This window comes from Microchirus variegatus (genome assembly GCF_963457635.1).
Source record: "Microchirus variegatus genome assembly, chromosome: 8".
Classification (NCBI taxonomy): Eukaryota; Metazoa; Chordata; class Actinopteri; order Pleuronectiformes; family Soleidae; genus Microchirus; species Microchirus variegatus.
The window spans coordinates 14,022,685-14,041,278 of NC_139809.1; the positions used below are offsets into that span (position 1 = coordinate 14,022,685).

Genomic DNA, 18,594 nt, shown 5'->3' on the forward strand with positions numbered 1-18,594 from the left:
GCTCTCTGGATCAAAAAGGTTCTTACTGGAACCATTAGTGTTACCAAGAACCCTTGAAAAAGGAAGCAAATGGTTCCGGGTAGAACCTCAGCTCTTGTGGAAATACCCTTTTGGAACCCTTATTTTTAAGAGTGTACATTCCTAAACACGCTGAGTTTCTGCCATGTGATTGGCTGGTTGGAAGCATGATTTGGAAGCATGTTGTCTATTCACAAATACAAGTCAGAGCAGTAGAAAGCATACGGGATCCTGAGTTCTGACCATTCTGTAAAATGGTGTCTTTTCGTATTGTGTCCCTAATTGTCTGATAGCTCTGGTACGATGCCATTAACAGGAGACCTATCAACATCATCGGTGTAAATCATCAAAGATGTTTTAAACAAATAGTTTTAACACGTTTTTACACATTTTTGATGACGCACAAAAGCTAAAATGTAAAAGTAAAGGTAAAGTTATACATTTTAAAAGTACACAAAAAAACTACTCAATTGCAGGGACACACATAATGTAATCCATTACCTTCCACGTCTGCGTATAGCACATCAGCTGCATTCTTTGTATTGGAACTATGTAAACTGAATTATTCTTATTTAAATACAGTAAAATACAATTTAAAATTTGCTTTCCTCGATCCATCAGCTAATGACTGATCCCTCGCACAGCTTGCGTCACATCCATTGCAAAATAATGGATGTGTTTGGTCAGTGGCGTTTTATGGCAGTTTATGCTTTCATGGCTTCTGAATCTTATCTCTTTCCTTTCAGTCAAAACACATGACCGTCACAAAACATGGGAGAGTGTCTTTAAGGTGAACACTAAAACATTTATAGTTTATGTCTTTTTATCTATTAAGTGAGCGTGCGTGGTTGTAGATTCTTTGTAACTCAGAGATTTCTTCCTGTTAAAGGTTTTTTTTTCTTGATTTGGTGGTAATGAGTGACAAAGATAGTTTGAGGAAATTTAGTGGAGTAAAAGTAAAAGTTATTTAAATATAAATAAAGTAAGGTGCAGATAGGCAGATTTTGTACTTAAGCTTTGTTGCATTACAACCCTGCAGAACAAGGTGTGTCATACAATATAGCATAACACTTACATTACTATAACATTACTATTAAACTATTAATTTAACTTTTTAAAGTTATATTATACTATACAGTATGTGCAGATGGTGTAAGAATGTGCAATTTAGAGTGTCTTATATCCTTTTTTCAGTATTTAGGGTAATCTCATGAAAAATTATAATAATTTTCACCAACTATATAAACACACCTGAGCAAAAAATACTCAAAATCTTTAAAATCGGATTGAATTTGTGAAATTTGGGAATACGCCACAGTTTTACAGTTCACTTGGCTCATTTTGTAACTTCTGCAGTTATTGCCACTTTATATCACTACTAAAAATGCGATATAAAATGAATCCTAACTTTGACTCAGCAACACTTTTTTTAAAGCCTGAATATGTGACCACCCCCCCCCCCCCCCCCCAGGATGTCCATATAAGGAGTTGTGTATTTACCAAGGGTGCACCTGCAGCACAGATCCGTACCGTGAGCACTAAGGGTTAAAGAGAATTATATGATTTTTACATCCTTGTTGTTCAAGAGGGGACAAAGCACTGTTGCCCTTCTGTCTCTCAACACACAAGACATTTATAAAAAATAAACAGAGTTCACCAGAAATGTGTGTGTGTGTGCGTGCGTGCGTGCGTGCGTGTGTGTGTGTGTGTGTGTGTGTGTGTGTGTGTGTGTGTGTGTGTGTGTGTGTGTGTGTGTGTGTGTGTCAATGTGTAAAAAGAGGGCCAAAGAATATTTCAGTGCATTGCACTATTTTCCCTTTCTTTGTTTTATCACTTTCACGTTGGTGTGATGAGGAAACTAAGGTCATTCAAAGACCTTCGTCTTCCCCGAAGCATGACCGTTCCCAGCATTCCACAGCTCAGCATCACACTGACAGTCAGGGAGATTCACTCACACTCACAGACTCTTCTGTAAAAGTGTTTCTTCGCTCAACATACGATGATTATTCATGGCATGGGCGATTGACAGGAAGTGGAAATCCGTAGCGAAGGCTTGTCACTCATTCCAATGTCAGTTAACAATCTACACAGTTTCTGAGAAAATGTCTCCCTATACATAAGGTCATAAAGAGAATCATGACACAAACTGTCGGGGAGTGGTCTTCCAACACCCAGGACTCCCATTACTCCCAATACATTAATCTGTAAATGAATGTACATGAATCACAAAACGTCATACGCAAGGTTATCATATATGAAGCATTCGAACGAAATAACGAAAACTAAAATTGAATTTTGTTCACTGAAATAAAAGGTTTTGCCTTTAATTAATTTCATACATTTGGGTTCATATTAAGTGTAAAATGGCATCTTTTGCTGGGTGTTTATTAGGGATCAGAATTGGTCCGATACTGGAAAAATATAAAATCAGACACAGTTCAAAAATCCTACAAACCACGTGTAAATCAAAAACAAGCAAAACCATGTTAGCTGAGTCATGTTTGGGCTGTTAATTTCTTCTTTTCAGGGAGAATATGATATTTGTAACACATTTGTCTTTGAAATGACTTCAATTCAACAGCTTCATGTTTCATCGGTAGACACCGACACAGAGTTTGTGATATCCGTATCGTATCGGACACAAAAAAGTGGCATCGTCCCATGCCTAGTTTTTATGACACAATACTTATTATTAGCAAATACAAAAAAAAAAAAGACACAACAAAACTAAACTAAAACTAAGCATTTAGAAGAATAAAAATGAGCAAATCCACTCTTAAAACTAAACGTTGAAAACAAAACGTGAAAACAGAATATTTTCTACTGCTTTAAACTCCATTCTGAGCCCATGTTGCCTGCACCAGTTAGTATAATACAAGGCTATTCAACATAAGGCCTGGGGGCCAGATCAGGCCCTTCAAGCTATTTGGACCGGCCGTGACCCATTAACCCATAAATAATGAACGTATTATTAAAAAGCCAATAAAGCCATATCTTCGCCTATTTCTGGCACTTTGCGACACTTTGCGTCCCTTTTTGACAAATACTAGTACAGCTGTAATTGTAGGCAGTCTATGTATGTACCAGAATATGTTGCACTATGAGCCAACTGTAGCAGTTGTACCTGAATGTAATTGGTACTGTTACTTATATTTCTGCAAAAATAGCCTTTTGTGGCCATTGCACCATAATGTTGTTTACATTGTTATCTCTAATTTTGTAAGAGCCAATTGTGACTGTTGTACCCAAATGTTGGTGGTACTGTAACTGTAACCTTTTTGCACTATATGCAAATTGTATTGTACCTGAATGCTGGTGTTTTTGTTACTTACCTTTTTAGCGCAAAACTAGCAGCTATTTCAATACATAAGTGCTAAATAATTTATAACATTTTGTATCAATTTGTATCTGTTTACTGTACATGCAACACAAATTATTAGAAGTTGTCCGGCCCCTCTGGCTGGACAGCCTTCCGAAAAGCTGGCCCTCCGGAAATTTTAGTGGAAAAGCCCTGATACAATAGTTATAATAGTTACACCAGTTAGTATAATAATATATATATAAATATATATATTGCTGTTAATTCCTCAGGTTGATCCCATGTTCAGTATAACCACTGTAATTCCACATAAATGTAATAACTTGTGTGCAATCCTTTATATACACTGCAAATATCAACCTCACACTGTCTGTATTTTGGCTATTAAATGTATATATTTGTATTCTATTCTATTTTGTTATGACCTTAATAATAAATTGTGGGACTAATCAGGAATTATTTTATCTTATCTTGTCGCAGTCACACACATACACTCACAGGCTGTAGTTCTGGTAAGTGGTGGAGTGAGTGAGTATTTTGGGGTGAGTCTTGGTGTGTGTGTGTGTGTGTGTGTGTGTGTGTGTGTGTGTGTGTGTGTGTGTGTGCGTGTGCGTGTGCGTGTGCGTGTGTGTGTGTGTGTGCGTGTGTGTGTGCGTGTCACAGAAGTGGGAGGGTCACGCACCCTCTCTATAAATGCAGAGCTGCAGCAGACACCCACAAAAGTTTGAAAACAACTTTTAATCCCACACGAGAAAAGTTCTGCAATGGACAACAAAGACAGTAAGTGATATCTATCTATCTATCTATCTATCTATCTATCTATCTATCTATCTATCTATCTATCTATCTATCTATCTATCTATCTATCAGAAAAAGATGATGCTGTGTGTAGAAAAATGTGCTGATGTATGATTTGACACCAGGTTGCGATCTGACCCGTCCTGATTCCTGATTCCCGCAGCAAACAGGAGAGCAGCTTTTTCAGCACAGCAGCGACGTGCTGAGTAAATATATAAAAGGATATTCCCACTACAGCATCTAATATATGGTTCTTTTTCTGATATTTAATTTAAATGTCTGTAATCAGTATATTTTCCTCTGTTCTTTGAACCCTTGCTGATCTCAGACTTCACAATCTAATGTGACCTATATATTTTCGCCAGAGTGTATGAAAATGTTATTTGGGAAGAACGTGACTAAACCACTCAACAATTGAGTAAAAAATTATAACAGAACACAACATTTACGCTTTGGAAAAGAGGAGAGTCCGTCGTATAGTCGAACCTTAGATCCAGGAGGAACAGGGTGGTTTTCGTCCTGGTTGTGGAATGGTGGATCAGGTCTATATTCTTGGCAGGGTCCTGGAGGGTGCATGGGAGTTGCCCAACCAGTCTACATGGATTTGGATAAGGCGTTCGATCGTGTCCTTCGGGGACTCCTGTGGGAGTGCTCCAGGAGTGTGGGATGCTGTACGACCGGTGCCAGAGCTTGGTCAAAAGGCAAAGCTCTCAATTTACCGGTCGATCTAACCCCCTATCCTCAGCTATGGTCATGAGCTGTGGGTAGTGACTGAGAGAACGAGATCACAGATACTAGCGGCCGAAATGGGTTTCCTCTGCAGGGTGTCTGCGCTCTCCCTAAGAGATAGGGTGAGAAGCTCGGTCATCCAGGAGAGTCTCAGAGTAGAACCGCTTCTCCTCCGCATTGAGAGAAGCCAGATGAGGTGGCTGGGGAACCTGGTTAGGATGCCTCCTGGACGCCTCCCTGGTGAGGTGTTTCCGGGCACGTCCCACTGGGAGGATTCCCCAGGGAAGACGCAGGACTGACTGGAGAGACTATGTCTCTCGGTTGGCCTGGGAACGCCTTGGGATTCCCCCAGAAGAGCTGGACAAAGGAGAGGGAAGTCTGGGATTCTCTGCTTAAGCTAGTACCCCAGCGACCCGACCTCGGATAAGCGGTAGAAGATGGATGGAATATGTGATGTAATGTCAATTGCAATGCCATTAAGAGACCGAACTGTAAAATAACTGGTTAACGTCACCTCTGTGCATCCTGTTAGGTGTGATTTCCAATGTGGCAGTGAGAAGTCATGAAAACAACCTGGATCATCGCACCAGGGAGATCGCTCGAAATCGATTGATCGTGCGCAGGGGTCTTCCTTTCTCCATAACTTTTAAGATCCCTCGCTCTGTGACCCCTAAAGACCACATGGAACTGGTCCTGTACCTTGGTGAGTACAACCCAAACCCTGGAAAACCCTGTTGGATTTGATGTTTATTTATATGTATGCACAAATTAAATTAATATTTATGTTATTATTTTTCAGGTAAGAAAGATGAGGTGATTATCAAGGTTCAGAACAGGCCCAGTGACAAGTGGCGGTTCAGTCAGCAGAAGGCTCAGGGTGACCTGCTGCTGACTGTGTACAGTCCAGCAGACGCCATCATTGGACAGTACAGTCTGGTGGTTTCATTTGTTTCGCAGGACGGACGGACACTAGCCAAGACGGACCGAATGGGATTCCCCCTGCTCTTTAACCCATGGTGCAAAGGTATTTTGCTTTTCATCCAAACACCAAATAATGAAAGATCTCAACACAGTGACATAATTCAAAATGTTGTGTGTTAAACAGACGACGCTGTGTACCTCCCTGATGAAAGACTGCTCAAGGAGTATATCCTGAATGAAGATGGAATCATTTACGTGGGTCAGTGGGATTACATCCGAGAAAAACACTGGAATTTCGGACAGGTAACTCACTGACACTCTGTCTTTCTCTGACTTTGTTCACATTACCAGACTGAAGTGACTCATATCTGAACTGCTACTGCACAGCGTTCATGTTGAGGACCCTCATAGATTTCTTTTACAATTGAGACCTGGACAAGATAGCAGCAATACAGTTAAAGGTGGAGTGGGAGATCCTGGAAAAACAGTTTGAGCAGTATACGATTTTAATTCAAAAGTCCAAGTCCCTTTCTTCACACTGCCCTCGGAAGAACTGGGTTTTCAGGAGCTTCTTGAAGATAGACAGGGGCTGTTCTGGTAATGCTCGGTAGGTCATTCCAGCAGCCTGGAACGACACATGAAAAGAGTCTGGATTGTCTTGTGTGGGGTGTGAGTAGTCAAGGGGTAACACAAGTCTTTCGGAGAGGATTAAATAGTTAGCCAAATAAGGACAAATGTATTCTTTTCCCATAATGATCTCACGTTTCCATAATGTCCTCACTTTACCATAATGTCCTCACTTCCCCATAATAAACACGCCGGGGCTTTGCCTGGATGGGGAAATCAGTTTGTTGGCTGGAGGACAGTTCTGGTCAGGAGGTGTCAGAATGTAGCCAGACCACACAAACAAGGGTTTGTCCCTTCACAGTCCTCTGGGAGGACAGAGGGGAAGACAAACAGGGAGACGGTGTTTGCCAGACCAGCAAACAGATAGATGACACACACACAAACGGGAGGTGGTGTAACCTCGCCTCACGTACACAGAGAACAGCTCACATTCTGTTCTGTTTAAACGCAGCGTAAGTGTATAATTCAGGGTTCCCACACCTTGGTTGGCATCAAATTCAAGGATTTGTCAAGGACTTTCCAATTAAATTCCCTAAAATTCAAGGACCAAATGTGCTGACACATTTTAAAATGGGTGGGCAACCTTCAAGAGCTGCTTTGCCCATGATTGCGTCCACTTTTATTGATTTGCAGAACACTCTGCATCTGGACAAGTGACTGTCCTTCGGACCTTGGTCAAAGTCAGTCTTTGCGATTTTCTTCGGTGACACAGAGATCTTGGAACTTGCATTTCCCATGAAACGTACACCCTTGTAATGCAGGGCATGGAACAGTAGGCAGTGTCATAACAAACAAGGGAAATTTTACCTAAATATCACCTTAACTTCTTTCTTGCACAAAATTCAAGAACTTTCAATGACTCATGTCTATTTAGGGCGATTTGCAAAAGCGTTCAAGGGCTTTGACAATGTAAATGAAGAACGTCTTCGTCCCCATAAGCCAAGAGTAGAGACTGTTGTGATGTGGAGCTCACTGTAGTTCGTAGATGACGTTGTGCTCTGTTGGACTGTGAACACTCAGCATCTTCTTTTCTTCCTCCCGTCCTTGAATCTCATGACATCCTTCTCTCAGTCTCACACGCTCACTGTTTACTGTCTGTTACAGTTTGAAGACGACGTGCTGGACATCTGTTTTCAAATTCTGGACAACTCCAAAGATGCCTGGAAGAATTCAAAGATGGACATCATGAACCGATTTGACCCCGTCTACGTCAGCAGGATCATCAGTGCAATGGTGACGACCTCTGACACTCAGTTGTGCTTCGATTCACCTCCTGATAAAAGAAGACACATGAGCCAGTGCTTCGTGCAGTGATTCACCTCCTCCTCGCGTTGTCTCCATCTCTGCAGGTGAACTCTAACGATGACAGAGGTGTGTTGCAAGGTAGCTGGAAAGAGCCTTATGATGGTGGGGTCCGACCAGATCGATGGACCGGCAGCGTGGAGATCCTCAGAAGATGGAGCAAGAGCGGCTTCAGGCCAGTGAAATATGGACAGTGTTGGGTGTTTGCTGGTGTCGCCTGCACAGGTGAGGCATGATTCCAAAACACCTGCTCTTAAGATAAGATTAAGATTAAGTGTTTTCAGTGAAGGAATGAACATCATGTTTATTAAAGGTAAAGGAACAGTACAGACATGTTTGTGTATATATTTGCAAATTTTTCTGAAGATATTTTGGGCTTTTAATCATTATACACTTCCGTTCAAAAGTAGTACCTATGCAATTATTTTCCATTTCACACTTTTATTCATCAAAAGAGTTGCAAAATGAATAGAAAATATAGTCAAGACATTGACAAGATTAGAAATAATGATTTCTATTAAAAATAATAAGTTATAACAGTTTTATAACAGTTTTCAGCTGTGCTAACATCATTGCACAAGGGTTTTCTAGGGTTTTCTAATCATCCAATAGCCTTCTAACGCCATTAGCAAACCCAATGTACCATTAGAACACTGGAAATGGGCCTATATACACCTATGTACATGTTCCATTAAAAACCAGACGTTTGCAGTTAGAATAGTCATTTACCACATTAACAATGTATAGAGTGTATTTCTGATTCATTTAATGTTATATTCATTGAAAAAAATGACATTTCTAAGTGACCCCAAACTTTTGAACGGTAGTGTACAAAGAGTAAAAACAAAAACCTGTTTTAAACTTTCAGTTGAAAGTTGAAGCAGACTTCATTCATATAGCACTTACTACAATCAAAAATGTTTTGATTGTAGTAAGTGCTATATGAATGAAGTCTGCTTCACTGATTGAAAACAAGCCTAAAATCTTGAAAGGAAGGGAAAGGAAATGTCTCAGTCTGGCTTTTATCCTCACAGTGCTGCGTTTACTTGGAATCCCAACACGCGTCATCACTAACTTCGAGTCAGCCCATGATACTGATGGAAACCTTTCTGTTGACACTTTGATCAATGAAAGGTTGGAGTTCGTTAGCAAGAAAGACAGTATCTGGTATGATCTCACACACACACAAACACACACAACAAGGAGAGAAGTTTAAAATGATGAAAACTATGAATTATTTCTGATCTTGTGATTCCAGGAACTTCCACATTTGGGTTGAATCCATTATGAGAAGAGACGATCTTCCCAAAGGAAATGATGGCTGGCAGGCTATGGACTCCACCCCTCAAGAACGGAGTGAAGGTACATGAATGATTTCTCTCTTTGCTCTCTTTGAGTTACCAAATTACTCTGTCTGACATCTGATGTTTCAGGAATTGCTTCATGTTCAAAAACATGTGTCCCTCAGGTATGTATCGCTGTGGCCCGTGTCCTGTTAGAGCCATCAAGGAGGGAAATGTGGGCGTGAAATATGACGCTCGGTTTGTCTTCGCCGAGGTGAACGCTGATATTGTGATGTGGATGAAAAAATACAATAAACTGGAGAGGGTAAATGTTAATTTCACAAGGACTTTTGTCTTAACTGATGATAACATGAGGATGATGATGATGATGATGATGATAATTAAGATGATGATGATGACTGTTGTCATTAGAAATTAGAAAACAAGATTTGGGTGGGGAAGAACATCAGCACCTGTCAGGATAATTTGGTAAAAGATGGATGTTGGAGCCAGCTCAGGAATCAAACAAGAGTTTATTTCTGTACAGAAAGAGCAATCACGAAGCAACTTGCAGATTAAGTCACCCCGCGAAGACTGCTGAATCAATGGAAAACCTCTCTAGTTAACCTGTCTAGTGGGTATGACCCCCCCCACACAGACAGAGCAGAACAAAAGGTTTCCTCCCTCCCACGGGAAGAGAGGGAATCAGGTAGACCCCCCATTGGGAAAGAGGAAGATAGGGTGTTTACGACTCAAACCCCTGTGTGTAAAACAAAATAGCAAATGGTCCCTTGATCTTAGGTCACTACAGTTCATACTTTTACATTTATACGATATCAATACAAAATTTCCGTAACATATCCCTCCTGTTTATGCTGATTTTAAGCATAATTATAGCATAAATTTTGTAGAGTGTGAGAGCGAAAACCCTTTCGAGCAGTTCAAAACATTCTATTTATCCATTATCCTTTCAGAAAGGGAAACTCTCTCACGGTTCCGCTGCCCCGGCAACCACACACAGGTACTCCATGTTACAAGAAACAGTAATCATACACAAAATAAGCATCATTTAAAAAATCAAACATTGTTTCCGTCAAAACAAAACATAAAACATCCTTACAATCTAACAATCCCTTTGAACATAAACACAAAATTACAAACATTCACACATGTCATCCGGTAAATTTGAATGTTAAAACTTCAGTCGTGTTGTCTCCTGAAATGTCCAGACTATGTTGAATCAGTTTTCCTGTTACTGACGTTCAGGGCCCACTGCTGTATGAGCTGTTGCTTTCATACAGTCAACGTTTTCCCTATATTTTTGCATCACTTTCAGACCAAATTCTGCTCTTGAGCTTGTTGTACAGTTCCTTGTACTTGCTCAGTTGACACAATGCCATGCTCCTTCAGACTAAACTGCTGATGATGTTGTTATCATCACAGTTCAAGCTCCTCCTCTTATTGGCTCTTCCACTTCCTTTGCACCCCTCTCGGGTACACTGGTTCACAGCAGCCGCAGCCACTCAACTTCCTTGTCTCAAGCTGAGCTTCCACCATCTTTTCTGAAAGTAAAGCAAACCTATGGACTAGCCTATGAAGGGCAGTCATCTAATGTGGGTTATTTAATATTCAGTACATTGCAATCTTTAAAACAGTGAGTCCTTTCTGCAGCTGTGTTAGCATAAGTTCACCTGTTAGCATTCCATGCAGTGTTAGTACTGTGATTTAACATGCAGTTATCCAAACATAATCAGTTTAGTGTTTTGGTAGTACACTTTTCATAAAATTTTGTTAAATCACTGTTGCATTAATTGTATCAACCAAACCTTAACTTTAAAATTATCAACGGTAATGACAACCAACCACTCACTTCTATATTCACACCTCAATTTCCAACATTCAATATACATAATTCCCTGGCTAGGAGTTTAAACTTCCACTCTTTCCAAATTCCAAAAACATCTTTCTCAATTTGTTTTACCAACTGCTCTCTCTCTCTCTCTAGGTTATCCAATGGTGCTATTACAATCAAATGACAGACTATCAGTTATTACTTTATTTTTACTAATGACTACACGATTCATAACTAAATATTTCAACTCTCGATCTGGTAATGGAATTCTCAGTGGAGTATTAAACTACCACCAAAGATAACAAATGTATAATTTATCATATCTTCCATTACATTTATTTCATTTTTCCAAAATTTTAAATTTGAATTATATTATTTCAATATGTATTTCCATTATTGTTCTCCCCCCTTGCACAGATTTACTCTGTGCACATTATTACTAATTCTAAGTCCCCTTACTTTCGTTATTTTACCTTCACTTGTATCCTGAGCTTTGTAATCTTTATGATGTCCTTCATGAAGTCAGCATGTTCCTTAAAGACCTAAAAAAAAAATCTTAAGATTTATTTCTTCAAACGTTTAAATTAAATACCTAATTTTGTTCAAACCAGGCATTAGTTAATCTGCTAAAAATGTTTAAATTTCTATATCCAAATCTTTTTAGTAAATCTCCACATTTGAATTGTATGTGTAGCTTACTTACAGTGGCTTTAAATCTTGTTCTTTCTCCTTTTCAAAGGAGAGTGTGAAGTTTCACACCACTCAGGGGGAGTGAGCAAATGTCAGAGAAACATGATAATAGAGTAACATATGGATAACCACTCCTACTTCACAGAGAGTCTTCAAGTTTCATTTCTCACTAAGCCAGTGAAAAGAACACTGCTCCAAATCACAACAAAAACAACCATTCTCACTGCACATTGATTTCCCAATTGCCACTTACATCATTATACATCACTAAAATAACATTTACAAAAACTTACATCACCAACAATTGAAATACCGTTAATCTTTCCTTTGACCTTGTACTAAGTTTAAATATCAACATACTTCAGACAACCTTAAACTCTCCAAGACACTCCTCACATTATTTACAAAGACACATACACTCAAAGTTATTTCTGCAGAGTCAGTTTCCTATAAGTCAGTCAGATCTGTTAGTGGATTCACAGATTGAATCAGGTAGTCATCCACTATACCTATATCAAATGTATCTAATTGTTCTTTATAATATCCAAAATTATCAAAAGATATTTATTTGGTCAATATGAGTGCACCCAAGGCTTTGAGAAGAAAAAGAGCGTCCCCGATTTCTCCTCTCTTGGCGATTCATTAGAAACAACATAGCGTCCTATGTCGTTCCTCATGACCCTTATTATCTCCTAGCCTAATTGTAGATTACTTTACTTATTATGGTCACATCAACAACATCCACCAACACACATCTCTTGTCTACAATGAGACAAAGCCATTTGCAAATCAAACAAAATCTTGTCACACCTTCAACTTAAAAACTATTTCCATTCGTCCACTGGGCCTTTCAAAGCACTCTTGCACAGCTTGAACTCTCCCATTCATTCACATTCATGCTCTACATCAGAGGTGTCAAACTTATTTCCACTATAGGCCACATCAGCATACTGGTTGCCCTCATAGGGCCAGATGTAACTGTACGACAGAATAAATATAACTAAAAATGCAAATGCAACCTCAGAAAAAGACTTTGAAGCACATGTGATTCTTCAGCCACAATTTGACCATTTGTTGTTTTCCTTAAATTTACACGTATTCTACATAAACCACACTTATCAAGAGCTGTTAAGGACTGTCTTGATCAGGGACACTCCATCCTAGACAATCTTCCTCTCATTAACCATCTCATGCATCATATAAAACACAGGAACAAATTAAGCTGAGCTAACTCAGCCCCAGCCACACATCATCACCTCCATAGTAACAAGAAATATATAGTTCTTATAACTAAATACACAGTTCCTATTATTTATTTATTTAATTAATTAATGTGTTAATTTATTGTTACTGTTGTTTTTACTTTTTTTTATTTGTATGTATTTTATTCAACATTTTAATCATATCTCAACTTCAACTTTAACTTATTCTTTTCACTCTCACTACTTTCCACAGTATGTCCCAATCAACTTACTCTTCCTTGCTTCTCAAACAACTTCATCATTTTATAACAGTCTATTCAACATCCAAAAACCTCCAAAAGCACATGATTACCATGCACAATAAAACACTAAAAAACTTCCTCATCTTCTAGGTTCTGGTGTGTACGTGTGTGTGTAGGTGCATAACCTGTTTATTGTCAAGTCATTCTGATGAATCCTCAACTCATCTGGGTCTCCTTTCTCCTTCCCCCCTCCAGCCTCCTTGACCTCTGCCTTTTTGAGCCTTACATTGTCGAGCCCAATGTCCAAATTTGCCACAATTGTAGCAGCTCTCATCTCCATCAATTCTCCATCCTCCTCGTCCTCCTCCTCTTCCTCCTCCTCTCCTGCCTCCACGACTGATGTTGTCTCAGAAATACACATCAGAAAATGCATTAGCATACTTTTCAACTTTTCACACCACTTATCTGACCTTGTCGCTTTCGGACTTCCTGTGACACTTCCGGTATGTGCAGGAACGGAGAGAGGAGGTGCAGAGTGAGAAGGAGGGGGAGAGATTGGAGCAGAGGCCTGGGCTGGAGGTGTTGAGTGCCGATGCACGGGGGATGGAGACCCAGAGGCGTCATTCTCCTGTCTATCTCAGTTGGAGTTAAAAACAGAATTAAATTTATAACATCCTGCATCTCTTCTTCCTGTCTTTTCTCAATTCCTTCTGTACATTGTCTCATCTCCTTTAAATTGAACCTCGTCAGGTTCACAACATTTGTAACTGTTACAGTTTCCCATTTTTATACTTTTTTATTTTTATTTAATTTTTTTTAACCTGCTTTTTTTATTTTACCGGTTTTACCTACCATTCATCGAATGGGCGTGATATCACTTACAATGGGCTATCTTCTTCGGTTTTCAACTTCTTTTTCTTAACTTTGTTTTTTTCTTATTCTCACACACTCAACCTGTTTCACACATACTCAAACTGTTTCACACATCCTGATTTTTCATACACACATTTGGATCTTTATCAAACATACACTAACTTTGGATAATCTTTTCAGCCAGGTGGTTTGTACGACACATTCGTTCCGAGCAACGCACCCTTGTAATATCCACAGAGGATATTTAAGACACTGAATAAGTCACCACAAAGTTTCATTCTCGTTACCACAAAGTTTTATCTTCTTCTTCTATCTTCTTAACCTCATCCATTGTATAGAGTCCCTGACTCTTTCCTTCTCTTTTTATTTTGACGCAGTCGAGACTTCGGGATTAGTTTGACTATGCTGTCCTTCCAAATAACAGACCACCCGTTCTTGAAGCCAAACGAGAGTTTTTTTCAACCCCCTCAAATTAAGTTTCCAATGATTTGGCTCTTCACGTATACATTCAATCTTGGTGCCAAACAAGGGTTTTTTTTCAAACCCCCCTGAAATTAAGTTTCCAATGATTTGGTCCTCATGAGATATTTCTAAATCTTGGTACCAGACGAGGGTTTTTTTTCAAACCCCCCTGAGACTAATTCTCCAATGATCTGGCCCTCACTATGTTTGATCTTGAAGCCAAATGAACCAGTATCTGTTTCACCCAATCCAAAATTAAATTTCCAAACGATTTGGCCCCTCACAATACATACACGACACGTGTCTTACCTTTTTGATTGTTTGACTCCCTGGCTGGTCCGTCACCCCTCTCTGGTTGGTCACCGTCACTGTCCCACTCTTCAGGGGACCTGGCCTCCCTGACCAAACGGAGCTTTAAGAGCCCCGAGGTGGAGGTCTTTTCTGGAGAAATGTTTCTTTTCTCCACCTTGCAAGGTCTTCAGGTCCACCGTTGTGAAGAGAGGGACAGGTATCGGGGTCCCACGTTGTTGCGCCAAAATGTCAGGATAATTTGGTAAAAGATGGATGTTGGAGCCAGCTCAGGAATCAAACAAGAGTTTATTTCTGTACAGAAAGAGCAATCACGAAGCAACTTGCAGATTAAGTCACCCCGCGAAGACTGCTGAATCAATGGAAAACCTCTCTAGTTAACCTGTCTAGTGGGTATGACCCCCCCCACACAGACAGAGCAGAACAAAAGGTTTCCTCCCTCCCACGGGAAGAGAGGGAATCAGGTAGACCCCCCATTGGGAAAGAGGAAGATAGGGTGTTTACGACTCAAACCCCTGTGTGTAAAACAAAATAGCAAATGGTCCCTTGATCTTAGGTCACTACAGTTCATACTTTTACATTTATACGATATCAATACAAAATTTCCGTAACAGCACCAAGGACGCTTTCCGCAACGTCAGAGAAGATGTCACCAACCACTACAAATATCCTGAAGGTTAGTTGAGATTTTATAAAAACCATAGTTCATAATCACATGTATTTAGTTCAGTGTGTATACTGTTAAAGGGGCTGTATGTAAGATTATTCATACACAGAAGTTAAAATATGATAAATGGCCAGCAGGGGGGCGACTCCACTGGTTGAAGAAAGCACTCAGTGTGGTTTGAAGTTCGTACTTCACACCCTTTAGTCATAAGGGTCTGTATTTTTGTAACTTGAAGAAGCCAACGTGTTTGTGACCTGGTCAGAACAAGAGCTTTGCTGCATGGAGTTTGCATGTTCTCCCCGTGTGTGCATGGGTTTTCTCCAGAGTTCTCAGGTTTCCTACACTCTTATAGAAATAAGGGTTCCAAAATGGTCCTTCAACAAGGGCTGAGGTTCTACCTGGAACCATTTGCTTCTGAAAAACCCTTTAAAGAACCCTTTAAAACCCCTTTCCTGAATAAAGGGTTTTAAAGGGGTTCTTGGTGGAACCCTCCAAAAGGGTTTCAGGTGGAACCTTTATAAAAAGGTTCTACCTGGAGCCAAAAAGGGTTTTCCTATGAGGACAAGCCGAAGAACATTATATGGTTCTACTTAGCACTTTTATTTCTAAGAGTGTACCATAGTCCCAAAACATGCTATATGGGCATTCGATAAATTGGATATTCGAAATTGACCGTTACCTGTAATGGACTTGTGGCCTTTCCAGGGTGTGGCCCAGCCTTTCACCTGAGATTAGCACAGCGAACCTCATTTGGAGGATAAAGCGGTAGAAGATGGATGGATGTTCCCATTTGTAATAAAATGCCTGCTGCCAAATAGTGATTCTGGATTTAGGTGACCATTGTTCATGCATTCATTGTTTTAGTACCAATGAATGAACAGATTATAACATGAGAGAGAGAGCTACCACATCCTTTGGCCTGTTTACTGATTTGTACGAAATGGAGTCAGGTTCACGGAAAAAATCTTATTTGTGACATTACGTGTGCTCTTGTACGCCTCTTGTAAGAAGAAAGTCTACCAGATCTCTGTTCTTCATTTATTAGACACTACATGTACGTTGTTCATAATTGGGTCCAACCCAAAGACTTCCTCTTGTATCTTCTCAGGGTCATACGTGTTGACTCATCCCAGTCAGGATTATGTTGTCTCTGACCGGCATCTTCTTCTCCACAGGCTCCAAAGAGGAGAGAGAAGCGTATGAGAAGACGGGGCGACGAGTCTCTGAGCCAATCTTTGGCCGTGCAGAACCAGAACAGCTGCATCTGACGATCAAACGCATCCAGCCTGTATTTGGGACCGACTTCGATGTGATCGTTGAGGTATGGATGGATGGAAAGATGGAGCGATGGATGGATGGTTGTTGGGTGTGTTTTCTTTTCACTAAAGGAGAATCCCTTCTGTCCACAGGTGAACAATGATGGAAGCAACAACACCGAAGGGAAGTTGACCATTGTGGCTGAGGCCATCACCTACAACTCTCTGTGCTGTGGCGAGTGCCAGAAACATGAGACCGACGTTGCTGTGCCAGCTAATAACAGTCAGTTACCGTAACAGTATTTTTGCGTCATTCATTTGTTATTTCACGGCAGAATTAATGTTTTATTTTACTCTTTAATGTCGTGTGTTCAGCCCACAAGGAAGTGCTGCGTCTACGCTACGACGATTACGCCAAGTGTGTCTCTGAGCACAATCTGATCAGAGTGAAAGTGTTGTTAGAGGGTCCAGGCGAGGACAATTCCATCTTCGCCATGATCAACATCCTACTGAGCACACCTGAAATCCTCGTAGAGGTGAGCGCACACAGTGCACAAACACACTTTCATGAGCTTTGTCAGATTATCCCCCTTCAACTTGAAAACTCCGACTTCCAACTCCGACTGGAATGCACCATGTGCACAATGTTCTTCCACAAAAACACTGAGTTGTCCCATTTGTGTCCAGGTGCCGGGAACGGTTTACCAGAAAGAGAACGCGACAGCCTACATCTCCTTCACCAATCCACTGCCTGTCCCACTGAAGGGTGGCGTCTTCTCTGTGGAGGGCCACGGTCTCCCTGCCACACAGATCCATGTGGAGTAAGTGTTGGACAAGACAGACACATGTCCTTACACCGTAGAATATTGCTTTAGTTAACGAGTGGATCACAAGCTCGACTGAGTCAGGCAATCGAACAACTTGCAGATTACAAATATGTTGATTTACTGACCGGGTATGTCTGACTCCGCCTCCATAGGTGGAGCTTTATCTCTCCGTAAGCTAGTACGTATTGAATCAGTTTCCTGTTGACCTTTTACGTCGTAGAAAAACAAACGGTGAACGGCGAGATGGATCACGCTGTGGTTCCATGTGTTTTCGTACTTGCTTGTGGGCTTTTGTGTAAACACACTGACTGAATAAGGGCCTGCACACACAGGAACAAGTTTAAGTATCGTGTCAGGTTTTCATCCACTTGGAACTGGGGTTCTGTGGAGACCTAAAATGCTGTCTTCACGAAACCAGTTCTTTAAACGTCACGCGTCACTGCATTTGGCAGTGTTTGGGGTCATTTTGGGGAGGTGTCGTGTACAAACAACAAACATTTTATGAACCGAGAAAAAGGAGATTATATCGGAAAAGTTCTGATTGTGTGTGGATTAGGCCAGTGTTTCTCAACACTGGTCCTGGCAAACCACCGCCCTGCCTGTGTTTTACATGTTTCCCTGCACCAGCACACCTGAATCAAATAGTCAGCTCATCAGCAACCACTGCAGAAGCCTGATAACGACCCATTTATGTGAATCAGGTGTTTTGGAGCAGGGAAACTTCTAAAACATGCAGGGCAGTGGGTTCCCAGGACCCCAGGATATATTAAGATAAAAATCAAGAGAATAAACTCACAGGGTCCTGACAAAACCTTTTTTCCCCTCATTCAGTGGTGACATTCTCTCAGGCTCCAAAGTTTCTGTCAAATGTGACTTCTTACCCCTGAGGGTCGGAGTGAGGAAGATCCTGGTGGACTTTGACTCTGACAGGCTGAAGGACGTGAAGGGAGTCGCAACTGTGGTCGTCCACAAGAGGACAAGCAGAGTCCTGTTGAACTGAGAGAATTTCAGCTGACTGAACCAGACACAGAAAAGTAGATCATTCCTCACTTATATATGCCTGACACTATGATTAGGTGCACAGAATCAAATATCCCTGATCAATGTCTTTTGTTTATTTGAACGTTTTTCTTGACTGCATGTATTTCCTTCATCTCATTATTACTCTTAATTTAATTTAAAAAAAAATTGCACTATTTCCAATCCCAATTTAACCT

General features: G+C 40.5%; 1 protein-coding gene across 1 annotated transcript; it reads left to right on the top strand.

The window, feature by feature from the left end:
* Window positions 1-4,941: 4,941 nt before the first annotated feature.
* Window positions 4,942-18,377, top strand: LOC310930742 (protein-glutamine gamma-glutamyltransferase 2-like; the record flags this gene model as incomplete). Its single annotated transcript, XM_083893783.1, has 17 exons — window positions 4,942-5,104; window positions 5,397-5,567; window positions 5,664-5,888; window positions 5,970-6,088; window positions 7,517-7,645; window positions 7,762-7,939; window positions 8,749-8,881; window positions 8,973-9,076; window positions 9,183-9,322; window positions 13,497-13,623; window positions 14,703-14,826; window positions 15,242-15,303; window positions 16,470-16,615; window positions 16,704-16,833; window positions 16,926-17,086; window positions 17,238-17,371; window positions 18,209-18,377. 17 exons carry the CDS (start codon window positions 4,942-4,944, stop codon window positions 18,375-18,377), a joined length of 2,415 nt encoding a protein of 804 aa, XP_083749909.1.
* Window positions 18,378-18,594: the final 217 nt, after the last annotated feature.